The sequence below is a fragment of the Orycteropus afer genome, unplaced genomic scaffold (genome assembly GCF_000298275.1).
Source record: "Orycteropus afer afer isolate SDZICR_OR568_19922 unplaced genomic scaffold, OryAfe1.0 scaffold00006, whole genome shotgun sequence".
In the NCBI taxonomy this organism is placed as follows: domain Eukaryota; kingdom Metazoa; phylum Chordata; class Mammalia; order Tubulidentata; family Orycteropodidae; genus Orycteropus; species Orycteropus afer.
The window spans coordinates 15,334,347-15,348,885 of NW_006921593.1; the positions used below are offsets into that span (position 1 = coordinate 15,334,347).

General features: G+C 54.7%; 1 protein-coding gene across 1 annotated transcript in view; it reads left to right on the forward strand.

The window, feature by feature from the left end:
• The window catches only part of MAD1L1 (mitotic arrest deficient 1 like 1), a 370,401-nt gene that overhangs the window by 83,859 nt on the left and 272,003 nt on the right, over positions 1–14,539 (forward strand). Inside the window, exon 9 of the mRNA XM_007941221.1 lies at positions 1,725–1,811. Coding sequence (XP_007939412.1) covers positions 1,725–1,811 — 87 coding nt within the window. The remainder of the gene's footprint in view (positions 1–1,724; positions 1,812–14,539) is intronic.

Below are 14,539 nucleotides of genomic sequence, written 5' to 3' on the forward strand. Positions count from 1 at the left end.
GTCAGGGAGGGAGCAGGAGTTGGGGCAGGAACAGGAGTCGGGGAGGGGCGGGAGCGGGAGTCAGGGTGGGAGCAGGAGTTGGAGCAGGAGTGGGGCAGGAACGGGAGTCGGGGTGGGGGCGGGAGCAGGAGTTGGGGCAGGAGCGGGGTGGGAGTGGGAGTCAGGGTGGGAGCGGGTCGGGAGAGGGAGTCGGGCAGCAGCGGGCAGCAGTGGGAGCTGGGCTGCAGCCGTCTGTGTTAGCTCAGACCCCCTGGAGTCTGGGAGTGGGCCCTGCGTGCCCCACGGCTTGCAGTCTGATTCTGAGCAGTCGCATGGTCTGAAGGGTGGCGTGGAACTGTGGCTGTGACCCAGATCCCCTGTGGACTGTGGTGCACTGATCCCACGGCCGACCTCACCTTGGCTTCGCACCCTGGGGGGCAAATGCAACTGACACATGCTGCGACCTGCCCCTAGGTGGCGACGCAGTGTGGAGGGCCACCCGTTCTTGGGGAGGGAGCAGGGTCCCGGGAGGACCTGGAACCACTTTCCCGCTCTGTGACCCAGATCCACACTTGGTGCTGGCCCTCAGGAGTGTGGGGACAGGTGAGACTCAGGGCTGGCCCTGCGGGAGCCCACATGTGGCCTGGCGCTCCATGCTCACAGACTTGCTGGGGGGTCGTGGCATGTCTGCGAGTGCCCCCTGGCTGCTCATGGCTGCTCTCTGGGCGCCACGCTGAGCTCAGCTGCCACATGGGAGCTGCGTGGACCTGGCCCACCATTTAGCTTCTCCGAGGCTCAGTTTCCTCGTTTACTGAACGGAAGCCATCAGAATGGCGCTGCCCTGAGGCGGAGCCGAGAAGGCGCTCTCCGTGGGGTCTGTGGCCGCTCCTGTGTTCTGTGGGCGCTTTGAGCAGCGAGGGGGGGCTGAGCTTGGCTGAGCGTCTCCCCTGTGCCAGGCCCTCGGGGTGCCCCTCCACACTCTTCTCCTCCCTTGCGACACTGGTCTGTACAGGCCCACCTGGGAGACAGCGTGGGATCTGGTCCAGACCTCCGCAGTGAAGCGGACGTCACAGCCAAGCGAGTCACACGTGTTTTGCTTTCCAGTGCCTGTACAATTACAATACATGTAATTGTATATATTACATACACCGAGAAAATGGCTGCAGCTGTGGGCTGAGGGGTCGTGAGGCTGGTGCAGGACCGGCAGCGTTCCGTTCTGTACACGTAGGGTCGCTATGAGTCAGAGCCGACTTGACGGTACCTAGCAACAACGATGTCCAATGGTGGTGAACTCATATACATTAAGTGTACAGTGTGAAGTGTGCAATCGCGTGATGAAAAAGTTTGCACTGTGAGAACGACCAGCCTCGGGCCCAGAGACAGAGTGACCATGTGCTGTTGGAAAAACGGCTCCGAGAGACTTGCCCGACGCATGGTTGTCGTAAGCTTTCCATTTATGATAATGCAGAATCTGCCAGGTGCAGTAAGATAAGGCCTGCCTGTGTCCCACCCCTATGTTTCCAGGTGACAGAAAACTGAGGCTTATGGAAGTAATTGGCCCTGTGTTAAATGCTGTGGCAGGCGAGGTTTGGACACAGGTCTCGTTGAAGCCAAGACTGTGGCCTCTTGGCTGTGTTGCCTGCCTGCCCTTCCCCAGGCTCGCAGCCCTCTGGCTCTCCATTGGGGTGGAGAACGAGGCCCACTCCAGGCCCGGCTGTGCTGACCATGCCTTCTCTCTGCTCCAGGACCCCAGAAGACCTCTCCCGGTTTGTGGTGGAGCTGCAGCAGAGAGAGCTTGCTCTGAAGGACAAAAACAGCGCCATCACCAGCAGGTGGGTCTCGGAGGGGGGTGCGGCTTGGAAATGTGACGGGAGTGGGAGCCGTGGCTCTGCCCTGGGCCCGGGAGCCATGTGCTGGATTCCACAGGAGCAGGAGCCTCCTGGGGCTGGGCCCGTTGGGGCTGGGAGGGTGTGCGAGCCCACTGGGAGGGCAGGGGTGGCTGTACACGGCTGCCACGTGGTGGGCACACACCTGCGGCCACATCTTGCTATGCTTCTCAGTGCGTGTGGAGCCACCACCAGGGAGCCTGGGAGCCGTTCTGGGTCCCTGGTCTCTCTGAGAAAGATTGGATGCTCAGAGCAGGGCCGCTTCCATGTTTCCAGCCCATGTGAGGCTCTGACTGCTACTCAGTGTGTGAATCAGGACGCTGGGGTTGCAGTGTTTGTATGTGAGGGTGTGAGTGAGTGTATGTGTGTCTAAGAGAGAGTATGGGGTGTGTGTCTCTGTGTATGTCTGTGAGTGTGTCTGCATATGTGAATATCTGTGTGTCCACATGTCTGTGAGTATGTTTGTGTATGTGATATCTGTGTCTATTTGTCTCTGTGTGTGTATCTCCGAGTGTGTATGTCTGTGTGTCTGGGTGTATGAGTGTGTATGTGTGTGTGTGTGTGTGTTTGTGTCTGTGAGTGTGTGTATATGTGTGTCTGTGAGCATGTGTCTGTGTATGTATGAATGTGTGTGTCTGTGAGCATGTGTGTGCGTGTGAGTGTGTGTCTGTGAGCATGTGTGTGTGCGTGTGAGTGTGTGTGTCTGTGAGTACGTGTGAGTGTGTTTGTGAATGTGTGTGTGTGTTACGCCTGCACACTCAGGGAAGGCCTGTAGGAGCAGTAGGGCAGCCAGGATGCCTTTGGCTACAATCAGGTCCCCTAACCGGCGTTAGCCGTGAGGGGTTTGTTCTTTGCAGCCCCAGAACCCCGTCTGGGCCCCTTTCCACCGCCCTTGGCATGCCTGGGGGCTGCTGCTTAGGTGGGGCCTCTCGGGGCTGGGGCGGAGGGAGTCATCTGTCTCTTGGACGTTTCCAGGACCCCCAAGGTCAGCCAGTGCCCCTTGCGTCTCATTGGCCTCAGCTGGGTCCGTGAGTGTCTGGAGGAAGTGGCCCTTTAGTAACTGACTAGCAGCCAGAAGGGAGGTTTTCAGATTTGGGGGCCGATGTTGCTTTAAAAATTGGCTTTCAGAGGCACCGGGTTGTGTTGGCCACATGCACATCAGCTTATTTCAAACCTCAAACGGGGAAGGTTGCCACTTGTGTTCAAAGCCCTGTCAGATGAAATGGGTGTGATGGGGGGTCTGAAACGGAAGCTCCGGTGTTTGGCTGGGCAGTGCTCTCCGCTTGACTGTGAATTTGAAACAGGATCAATGATGGAGGGGGAAGAACCTTGTCTGTGGTTTCCCCCTGCCCAGAAGCTGGGCTCTTTCTGGAACTGCTCTGGCCGGCAGCCAGGCACACAGTGTCCCTCAGGGGCTGGGCAGCGTGCCTCCGTGGCAGGGTCCTGGTGCACACAGTTTCTCTCAGGGGCCGGGCAGTGCGCCTCCGTGGCAGGGTCCTGGTGCACACAGTGTTCCTCAGGGGGCCGGGCCGGGCACCTCCGTGGCAGGGTCTTGGTACACACAGTGTCCATCAGGGGCCGGGCACCTCTGTGGCAGGGTCCTGGTGCACGGGAAGTGGAGGGAATGGATTTGTTGGGGCCTTCAGGGTTTGAGGGCCTAGGGGTTAATGCGACTAACATTGGGTGACTCTGTCCTGCTTGTGGGGGAGTCTGTGCCCTGCTGTGCGTGGTTGGACTTGCTGTTGTGGGTCCTAAGCTCCCTGAAGGTCACTGTGCTGTGTAGGGCTGCATCTTGGGAGTGGCAGAGGGAGGGACGCAGCAGCTGTGTGCAGGGTGGGGAGGCAGGGACAGACCTCAGGGGCCAGGGCTGCTGGCTTGGACACAGGGAACCTGAACAAATGCCAGCTGGAGGGGCAAGACCTCTGGCCACAGAGGCCCATTTGGAGGTGGGAGTGACTAGTGGGCTCCCATATGTACGAGTGCTTATCTGTCACCGAGGCCTGACCGGGCAGTGGACCTTCAGTGCTGGGCAGAAGTAACACCCCCAGCCTGTTTCCCCTCCCTCTCAGAGAGTTCTCGGGAGGAGTGAACAGGCTGTTTGTCCTGGATGCCATGCACTTGTAAGGACCTGGGGCAGCCAGGCAGAAGGGTGAAGACCCACCCATTAGTGTGCTCAGGGCTGGCGTGTCCCACCGCCTCTGATCCCAGCCCAGGGCACATAAACCAGGAAAGCCTGAACGCTAGGATGGGTGCAGAGAAGAGGCAGGTGTTGCTCGTGGGACACTCCAACGTGGCCTGGTACCCTGCCAGGCATTCACACCACTGCCATGCTGTTGTACCATGACACATCTTGTTTGCTGAGAGTGAAGATGACTTGAAACACTTACTGATGAAGAGCAAAGACTACAGTCTTCAGTATGTAATCAAAAAAACACTCCACAGGGCTGGACCAATAAGCAACATCACAATACATGGAGGAAAGATTGAAGTTGTCAGGGACTTCATTTTACTCAGATCCACAATCAACACCAATGGAAGCAGCAGTCAAGAAACCAGACCACTTATTGCATTGGGTAAATCTGAAAAAAAAAAACCTCTTTGAAGTGTAAAAGAGCCAAGACGTCGCTTTGAAGTCTAAGGTGTGCCTGACCCAAGCCATGGTCTTTTCAGTTGCCTCATACGTGTATGAGAGCTGGACAATGAAGAAAGAAGACTGCATGAGAACCGATGGTTTGCATTGTGGTGCCGGTGAAGAATATTCAGCGTACCGTGGACTGCTCGAGGAATGAGCAAACCTGTCTTTGGAAAAAGTATGACCAGAATGCTTCTTGGAAGGGAGTGTGTTTGAGACTTTGTCTGACCTCCTTTGGCCATGATAGCAGGAGGGACCAGTCCCTGGAGATGGACATCATGCTTGGTAGAGTGGAGGTCCTTGAAAAAGAGGAAACCTTCAACGAGATGGATTGACACAGCGGCTGCATCAGTGGGCTCAAACGTCACCAGCTGTGAGGCTGCTGCAGGGCTGGGCAGGCTTTCATGCTGTTGACCGAGGGCCGCCGTGGGCCGGAACTGACTTGACGACACCTAATACTGGCGGAGCGTTCTGTGGCCGCTCTAACCTCTTAGCCCAGTGCTGGGTGTGGGTGTCTTCTCCCAGTAATTTGCTGTCATAAGCAATAGGGTTTTTGTTGCAAGCACTTTGTCCTCTGTGTCTATAGAATGAGCTGTGGAATGGTTGAGGGAGCGGTGTGCATATTTTGAGGGGTTTGGCCTTTGGAAGGTCCAGATGGACCTTTTGGAAGGTCCTCCACAAATGTTGCACGCCCACCAATTTATTAACCTGCTTCTAGGAGAAGAAAGACAGTGCCGGTCCTCAGGCAGACGTTGAGCAGTCACGCCCACTGTTGACTTGCCTCCACTCATGGTGTGTGTGTGTGGGTGTGTGTGGGGGTGTCTGATCTCCTCTGACTTCACGAGGGGAGAGAGTATCCCCAGGCTAGTTCCTCCGAGGGCAGACATGCCGTCACCCGTCAACCTTTCCACCAGTTTTGTCGCCAGCCTCCCCTCCTGCGGCACTCTGTTCCTCTGCTGGGTTTGGTAGTTCATTGCGACAGCCACACAGAACTCACAGACCATAGGACAGTTGTGGGGCTTGTTAGGGAAGTAACAGGTTACAATTCAGGTTCAGGAGCACTCAGTGGACGGTTCTTCGGTCAGGACAGCCTCCCCTCAGCTATGCCTGCAGGCACGCCTCTCTGGCCCTTGGCCTGGCCTCTGTCCTGCTTGGGTGAGTGTTACAAGCTCTTTTTTTTTTTTTAAGTTGTGATTTGGGTGAAAATTTACAGAGCAAATTCACTTTCCATACAACAGGTCACATACACTTTGTCTCATGACATGGACTACAATTTACCCCAATGTAATAGCTCCTTTCCCACTTCCTCCTGATAGTTACCTCTTCCCTGTGTCCTTCCCTCCATGCACCCCTGCCCCTTGAGCTGTCTCCCTGTGCATACACAGCCCTTCTTTCTCCCATGATTGTTCTCTCCGAGGAGCGTATCTACCTAGTGTAAATGTTTAACTCCTATGCCTATCTTTTGTTTGGCTGGAAGCCACAGGTGTGGTTCAATTTCAGACCTGAAGGGCAGCTAGGGGCCATAGTCTTAGGGGTTCCACTAGGCTCTATCAGACCAGCAAACCTGGTCCCCCCCGCTTTTTTTTCCCAAATGATTTTGAGTTTTGTTCCACATTATTCTCCTTCTCTATCCAGGATCTCCTACATAGATCCCCATCTGAGTGGTTGACAGTGGTAGCTGGGCACCATCTAGTTCTTCTGGTCTCATAGTTATATAGGCTGCGGATTGTGTGGTGCACGAGTTGGGGCCTAATTCCCCACGTGGCTCCTCCCCGCAGCTTCCAGGCCATCCTCCTGCTCTCTTGGAGTGTAACCAGGCCCCTGTCTCTGTGAGGCTGTGGCCGCATGAATCATGGCACTTGAGCCATGAAGAGGCCAGCAAGGCTGTGACAGGCAGGGCAGATTCATGGTGACGGGGACCTGCTTCTGTGTACCTGGATGCTTGCTGTGCTAGGCCTGAAGTACCGCAGTGGTGGCTTCAGGTGCTGTCCTGGCTCAGAGGCTGGCTGTCGTGTCTGTGGCTCGTGCCCACTGTCCTTGGATGATTATTGCCTTCTCCGTGCCTGTCACGGTGCTGCTCTCACCCATGGGTGTGGTGAGCATGGAATGCATCCTGTCTGGAGCATGTATGTGGCTGCTGCTTGGTACCCGGAGCACCGGGGCTCTTAAGTGCCGTCACTGATGCCAGCATCTTGGTTGTTCTCTGAGGTGTTGAGGAGGTGGGCGTCCGAGGCAGTTGAGGGCACTGGTTTCCCAGGCTCCACAGGGCTGGAGATGCTTTCTCTTGGTGACTGTCCTCACAGCTGTTGAATTGGCCTGACACATCGTGACCTCATGTCCAATGGGATGACACATTGCCCTCTCCTGCACCAGCCCCATGATCACGGCTGTTGAGTCGGCCTGACGTGTGGTGACCTCGTGTCCAATGGGATGACATGCCACCTGCTCCTGCACCAGCCCCATCTTCATGGCTGTTGAGTTGGCCTGACACGTGGTGACCTCAAGTCCAATGGGACGACACCCTGACTGCTCCTGCACCAGCCCCATGATCACGGCTGTTGAGTCGGCCTGACGTGTGGTGACCTCGTGTCCAATGGGACGACATGCCGCCTGCTCCTGCACCAGCCCCATCTTCACAGGCAGGTTGGACCGTTGTGATCCAGAGGGTTTTCAGGGCTGATTTTCAAAAGTAAGTTGCCAGGCCTTTCATCCTGCTCTCAGTGTGGAGGCTCTGCTGAAGTCTGTTCAGCCTCCCGCCACATGCAGGCCTCCACTGACAGACGGGTGGTGGCTACGCCTGAGGTGGACGGGCTGGGGGTTGAACCCGGGTCTCCTGCATGGGAGGTGAGCATTCCACCACAGAACCACCACGGCCCCCAGGAGAGCCTGGGGGTGTACTGTGGTGTTTACCTTGAGTCTGACCCAGAATCCCACTCATTCCTTTGCCATGACACCTGTGCTGCAGGGGGACCCGGAAGCCCCCACAGAGCCCTCGTCTCCCTGGGGAGAGCAGGGCCCTTGCTAGTGCTGCCTTCGGCTGAGTTCCAGGCTCTCATTGCTCCCTGGCCCGTCTCATTGGATGCTGTCAGCTTCCTACCTAAGGGCCCACTAGGCTGCAGCTCAGAGGGCAGGCTGGGACTACCGTGGGGTGGCCTGAGGCCTGCCCTGTCCCCTCAGCTCTTGGCCTGTCACCTAAGTGGGAGCTGGCAGGCCGTGTCTAAAGGCTGTCATTGTGTGTTTCCCAGTGGCATCCTCCGGGATGTGGCTCCAGGTGGAGATGCACTGGCCCCGTGATTACGTGAGCATTATGTGGCTTATGGTGGTACCAGATCGGGGTGGCTTCTTCGGACTGAGCCCCTGCCTGCAGTGTCTCTGATCTTCCATCCCCTTGGAGGTTTGGGGCCCCATTGAGGGCTGAGGACGGAGCCTGTTGGCCTCCTGCTTTCTGGGACGCAGGAACACAATGGTGCCGGGGACTGTCAGGTCCTCACCTGAGAGGTGTGCTGGCATACCCACCGGTCACTGGCCGCAGGAGCTCAGGAGAACCCTGCTGGCTTGAGCCTCAGATCACCCACCTGTGACCGGGGCACAGCGATGTTCACACCTGCACTGACTGTCTCCTGCTCCTTGGCATCTGTGTGTGCTCTGACACATGTGACCCTGCATCACACTTCCTTGGCTGTGACCATGTGCCAGCACTCTCTGTGGTGTCTGGCAATGGGGGGTGGTCTCTGTGTCCCTGCTCCTCAGTGCAGTGGCTGTGGCTTGTGTGGCTTCCAAGGAATGTGGCCAGTGTGACTGGGAAGCTATGTTTTTAGCTTAATTTAAATTCATATTATAGTAGTCACTGGCTTCCACATGGACAGACCTATGGCCACAGTTCAGCTCTGCTGCTGTTTCTCTCCCTCTCTGTTTCTCTGTCTCTCCTTATACACATGGCCTGTCTGAGTGTGCAGGTGTGTGTGGGCACATTAACTTCACTTGTGAACTGAGTCTCCGTGGGGATCCTAGTGAGCTGGGACCACGGTGTGAAGGTGGATAAGATGTGGTGGCTGTTCTTAGGAAGGAATTCAGAGAGATGCGTGTGTACAGACACATATACATATATACATATATACATCATATATATGCACACACATATGCATACACACACGTCCACATCTACATAGATGTGACTATCCTCAGGGAGGAATTCAGATAGATGTGTGTGTGTACGCAGACACACACATATACATGCATGTCACACACATGCATGCACACATATGCACACACATGCCCACATATACATCGATGCAGTGACTTTTCTCAGGGAGGAATTCAGATGGTGTGTGTGTGTGTGCAGACACACACATATACATGTACATCATATACATGCATGCACACATGCATGCACACATATCCACATATACACAGATGTGGTGAAAGTCCTCAGGGAGGAATGCAGATGGGATGTTTGTGTGTGCACGTGTGCAAACAACACACACAGACACATCATACACATACATGCACACATATGCACACACAGACTTATAAATCATATACATACATGCACACATATGTACACACAGAGACATATACATAGATGTGGTGATTGTCCTCAGGGAGGATTTCAGATAGGGGTGTGTGTGTGTGCAGACATACACATGAATATATACATCGCATACACACACATACATATGCATACATACACATCCACATTTACATAAATGCGGTGACTATCCTCAGGGAGGAATTCAGACGGGTGTGTATGTGTGTGCGCATGTGCACATTCAGACTCAAACATATACGTATATATCATATACATGCATGCACGTATATGCACAGACACGTGTCCACATATACGTAGATATGGTGACTATCCTTAGGGAGGAATTCTGATAAGGGTGTGTGTGTGTGCAGTCACACACACATACCTACACATTTACATGCATGTCTATGCACCCGACACATTTACATGCATGTCTATGCACACATTCATTCATATACACACAGGCATAGCTATGTACATATATCCACATACATAGTGTATATGTATATATACATATATAGACACACCTATACATACTTTAGGAGCTCTGGTAGCATAGTGCCTAAGGCACTTGACTGCTAATCAGAAGGCTGGTGGTTCAAACACACCAGCCACTCCTCGGAAGGAAGATGGGGCAATCTACTTCCCTAGTGATACTGCCTTGGAAACCCAAGGAGGGGTCGCTATGAGTTGGGTCTGACTCAACGGTACATAACAACAACAACATACACACTTTAAGAGCTGACAATACTCAAGAAAGAAGTGCAGGCTTCAGTGATGGCATTGGTGACAAACAAAGGTCCAGGTATTGAGAGCAAACCCATTCAGGTGTTTCAACAAGTGGATGGATGCTGGAAATGCTGGCTTGCCTATGCCAAGAAATTTATAAGACAGCTACCTGGCCAACTGACTGGAAGAGATTGATAATTGTGCCCATTCCAAAGAAAGAGGATCTGACAAATAGTAGAAATTATTGAATAATATCGTACGCAATTAAGATTTTGCTGAAGATGATTAAAGAAACAGTAGCAACAGTACATCGACAGGGGCTGCCGTAAATTGAAGCCAGACTCAGAAGAAAACATGGCACAAGCGGTATCATCACTGGTGTCAGGTGGACCTTGGCTGAAAGCGGGGAATACCAGAAAGATGTTTACTTGTATTTCATTGGCTACGCAAAGGCATTTGACTGTCTGGATCATAACAAATTATAGATAACATTGCAAAAAATGGGAACTCTAGAGCACTTAATTGTGCTCGTGAGGAGCCTGTACACAGACCAAGAGGCAGTTGTTTGAACAGAACAAGGGGACAGTGCGTGGTTTAAGATCAGGAGGGCTATGTGTCAGGGTTGTGTCTTTTCACTATACTCAGTCTGTATGCTGAGCAGATAATCTGAGAAGCTGAACTATATGAAGAAGAACACGGCATCAGGATTGGAGGGGAGTCATTAACAACCTGCGATACACAGATGATAACCTTGTTTGCTAAAGTGAAGAAGATTTGAAGCACTTACTGATGAAGACCATAGACTACAGCCTTCAGTGTGGATTACACTTCAACATAAGAAAACATAAGATCCTCACAATTGGACCAGTAAGCAATATGACCAATGGAAAAAGACTGAAGTTGTCAGGGATTTCATTTTACTTGGATCCATAGTCAACACCCATGGAAGCAGCAGTCAAGAAATGAAATGACATATTCATTGCAAAGATTTCTTTAAAGTGTAAAAATTAAAAAATATCACTTGGAGGACTGAGGTGCACCTGACCTAAGCCATGGTATTTCCAGTTACCTCATAGGCACGGGAAAACCAGACAGTAAAGAAGGAAGACCAAAGAAGAATTGGTGCCTTTGGATTATGGTGTCGGTGAGGAATGTTAAATGTGACATGGACTGCCAGCAGAACAAACCAGTCTGTCTTGGAAGAAGGATAGCCAGAATGTTGTTGAGAGGTGAGGCTGTCGGACGTAGCCTCATGTACTTTGATCATGTTGTCCCGAGGGACTGGTCCCTGGGGAGAGACATCATACTTGGTAAAGCAGAGGGTCAGCAGAAAAGAGGAAGATTTTTAATGAGATGGATTGACATGGTGGCTGCAGTGATGGGCTCAGACGTAGCAACAGTGGGGAGGATGGTGTAGGTCCAGGCAGTCTCATGTTCTGTTGTACGTGGGGTCACTGGGAGTTGGAACCACCTCCATGGCACCTAACAAGAACAGACACGTGCACACGCATGCGCATGTACATGCACATCACATAGATACATGGGCACATGTACACACATACGTGCCATGCACACACAGGTGCCATGTGTACACACATGTGTGCCATACACACGTGTACATGCATGTACATGGGTTTGTTCAGTGGGAGGAGATACTTACTTTCTGGCCAGAGAGTAGATGAGGGAGGAAGTGGCTTCTGAGATCAGTCTTACAGGATGCTGGCCACATTTTGTGGAAAACGCCCTGGAAAATGGCCTCTGTGATGCCTCGTCTCTGGCCAGCAGGCCTAGCACGCTGTCCTCTGGGAGGGTCGTGTGGCCTGTGGCTTCCTGTACCTATGTTCAGAGCTGCTGTGGGTCAGCAGCTTCCATTGAGCCCTTGCATGTCCTTCCTCATGGGGAGGAGTACGGGGGCTGTGGCCTGGCCCATGAGGTGCCATGTGAGGTCACCCTGGCCAACTCTTTGTACGGGAGCTTTATCCGAGGGCTCGGGTCCAGAGGACACGCCAGCCCAGGGTCAGAGCCGCTGCTCACGCCTGCCTCCCAGACATGGTGTGCTAGTGCCACCTCTGTGCCCTGTGCCGGGACCTGGCTCTCACTGGGTTCTCCCTTGTAGGAGAGAGACCCCCCGGTCCCTCTGAGGCACATTGAAGGATGCCAGCTCTTGCTGCAGTGCCCAGATTGGACACAAGGTGGCGTCACAGTCTTGGCAGCTGGCTCCTGCTCCACCTTCCAGAACCACCTCCTGTGGCTTCCCCAGTGGGAGTGCTGTTGCCAAGCCCATAAATTCCATGGCCAATTAGAGAGAGAGAAAGGGAGAGATGGAGAGAGAGGGAGACAGAGAGAGAAAGAGAGGGAGAGAGAGAGAGAGAGAGAGGGAGAGGGAGAAGGAGAGGGAGAGGGAGGGAGGTAGACAGAGAGAGAGAGACAGAGAGAGAGACAGAGATGGAGAGACAGAGAGACAGGGAGAAAGGGAGATGAATGAGAGAGAGGGAGGCAGAGAGAGAGACAGGAGACAGAGACAGGGAGAGAGAGAGAGATGAAAGAGGGAGAGAGGGAAACAGAGAGAGAGAGGGAGACTGAGGGGGCAGGGCAGGAAAACATAGGAAGGTCTTGAGGCATGTGGAGATCTTTCAGGCACTGTCTCCTGGGGGTTGTTTTCCTACTTTCCTGACCAGCAGCCCTTCTCCACCCTCTGCTGCTCCTGGTCCCGCAGTAGTGGACCGGAGGGGCAGGGCCGGACCCCGTTGGTGATGGCCTTCCTGCCAGCACCTGGACCACTGGAGCTACTCTCCTTCCCCAGATTCCAGGGTCTGACTTCTGTCCCTGATGCTGGCCCCACCCTCTTGAGAGCGGATCCAGTCCTGGGCAGGGGAGGCTGGGCGGTCCCCCTCATCCTCCCACACCACCGGGGCCTTGCTGTGCTGGCCAGCCTTGGAGCCAGGACTTGGCACCGTTGCTCGGGAGGGAAAGGGGAACTTCGTGTGTGCCCTGGGGCAGGGCCGGGGCAAGTGTGTGGTGGCCGTCCAGACCAGGGGACACTGACCGTGCCCTTTGGAATAAGGAGACTAAGCATCTTCACAGCTGTATTTGAACCCGAAATTAGAGATCTACACGGAAGTCCACTGCTGTGGCCTCTTGTGTTCTGGTCTCTTGTGATCCCGCCCATGTGTGACAGAGCAGGACTGTGCCGTAGGTTTGCTGCGCCATCAGCTTTGGGGAAGCTGGCTGCCAGGCTTTCTTCAAAGAGGTACTGTGGGGTGGGTTCAGATCCTAGCCTGTAGGTTAGCTGTGGAAGTGGTTTCACGCTGCCCAGGGACCATCAGTTCCATTTCCCAGAAGGTAGCCCTTGGGGTCCCCAGTGGTCACGCCCTAGGAGTGTCTCTCACTGTGAATCTGCTGATGACCCCTTAGTGCTCACTCACCTGTATGCCCGTTTCCTGAGCAGAAGGAACCTGCCTGTGTTAAGGTGTGTGCTGTGCGGCGGCTCAGAGGCACCGAGGCCCTGCCTTCCTGCCAGCTCCCAGGCCGGCCTGGTGCTGCCGGTCCAGGCCCATACTCCGAGCAGCAGACCCTCATTGCCCAGTGGTCGCCGTCTGTGGTCTGTTGTGTGGAGGTGACCTCGTCACTCCGTCCTCTGTCAGTACTGTGGACGAGGTCCCTGATGCATCATGACTTCCTGGGGCAGTAGCAGATAGGGGTGAGGGGGTCCTCAGCCTCATGTCCTCAGGGCCCCTCCTTTGGCTTCGCCCCAGCAGCCATCCCTGGAGCAGGTGCCCGTGAGCTCCTGCATCCCTGCCAGCCACCAGCAGGGCTCTCAGCCCCCAGTCCCGAGGGCACTGAGTTCCCGGTGGGCGGGTGGGGTGTGCGAGCCCAGCCCGGGATCAGAGGCGGGGTGTGCGGTGGTCCAGTCGGCCCCTCCAGGAGACAGCATCCCACCTGGCACTTGCCCATCCCCATGCTGTCCCGTCTGGTCCTGGCTGGGCTCAGAAGTACCCGGGAGCTTGTCTGGCTGCCCTGCCTAGCCCTCTGCCTGGCTGTCTGGGTGATGGCAGAACCAGGGCACCATGAAATGTGTACGGGCTGTGGGGACTGCAGGGGTAGCCACGGTGGACACCTCGGTGCTGGTCTGGGCCTCGGTGGGCACCGGGGAAGCGGCCGAGGCCACGCTGGCTGAGGTCGAGGCAGGAAAGGCAGGCTGTCTCGGCCTGGAGATGCGCCGCATGAATATTTCACACCCATACTGTTTGCTCCTGTGTTTTGCATTTCCATATTTAAGGCGACATTTACATATTCATGGGCTTTTTAATAAGTTTTCATTGTTCAGGGAAGTGGAAGAGGATGAAATATGAGGCTGCCTTCTGTTCAAGTCACGGAAACTTCTCCATCCCCAATCGAAATGAGCTGGGTGTAGCTTCTCGGACTGTTCCGGAAGCCAGCGTGCACGCAGGGTGGCCGAACCCCCGGTCACGGTCACGGGGCTGGCTGGCGGGTGCTGTGGAGGACACCCTGCTGGGCTCTCTGGCCCAGACGGCCTTCCTCTGTGGGTGGGGGCTGCTGTCGGCCCCCAGCCCTTCTTTCAGAGAAACGGAAGGTAGACGAGACTCCCCCCAAAGTCCAGCTGCGGACTGGTTGGGGGTGGGGCCAGCATCATGGGGCCTCATGTCCTCTGTCCCCTACATGAGCGTGAACTTCAGCTCCATCAGATGCGGGGATCCTGTCCTCTGTCCCTCTACATGAGCGTGAACTCCAGCTCCATCAGATGTGGGGGTCCTGTCCTCTGTC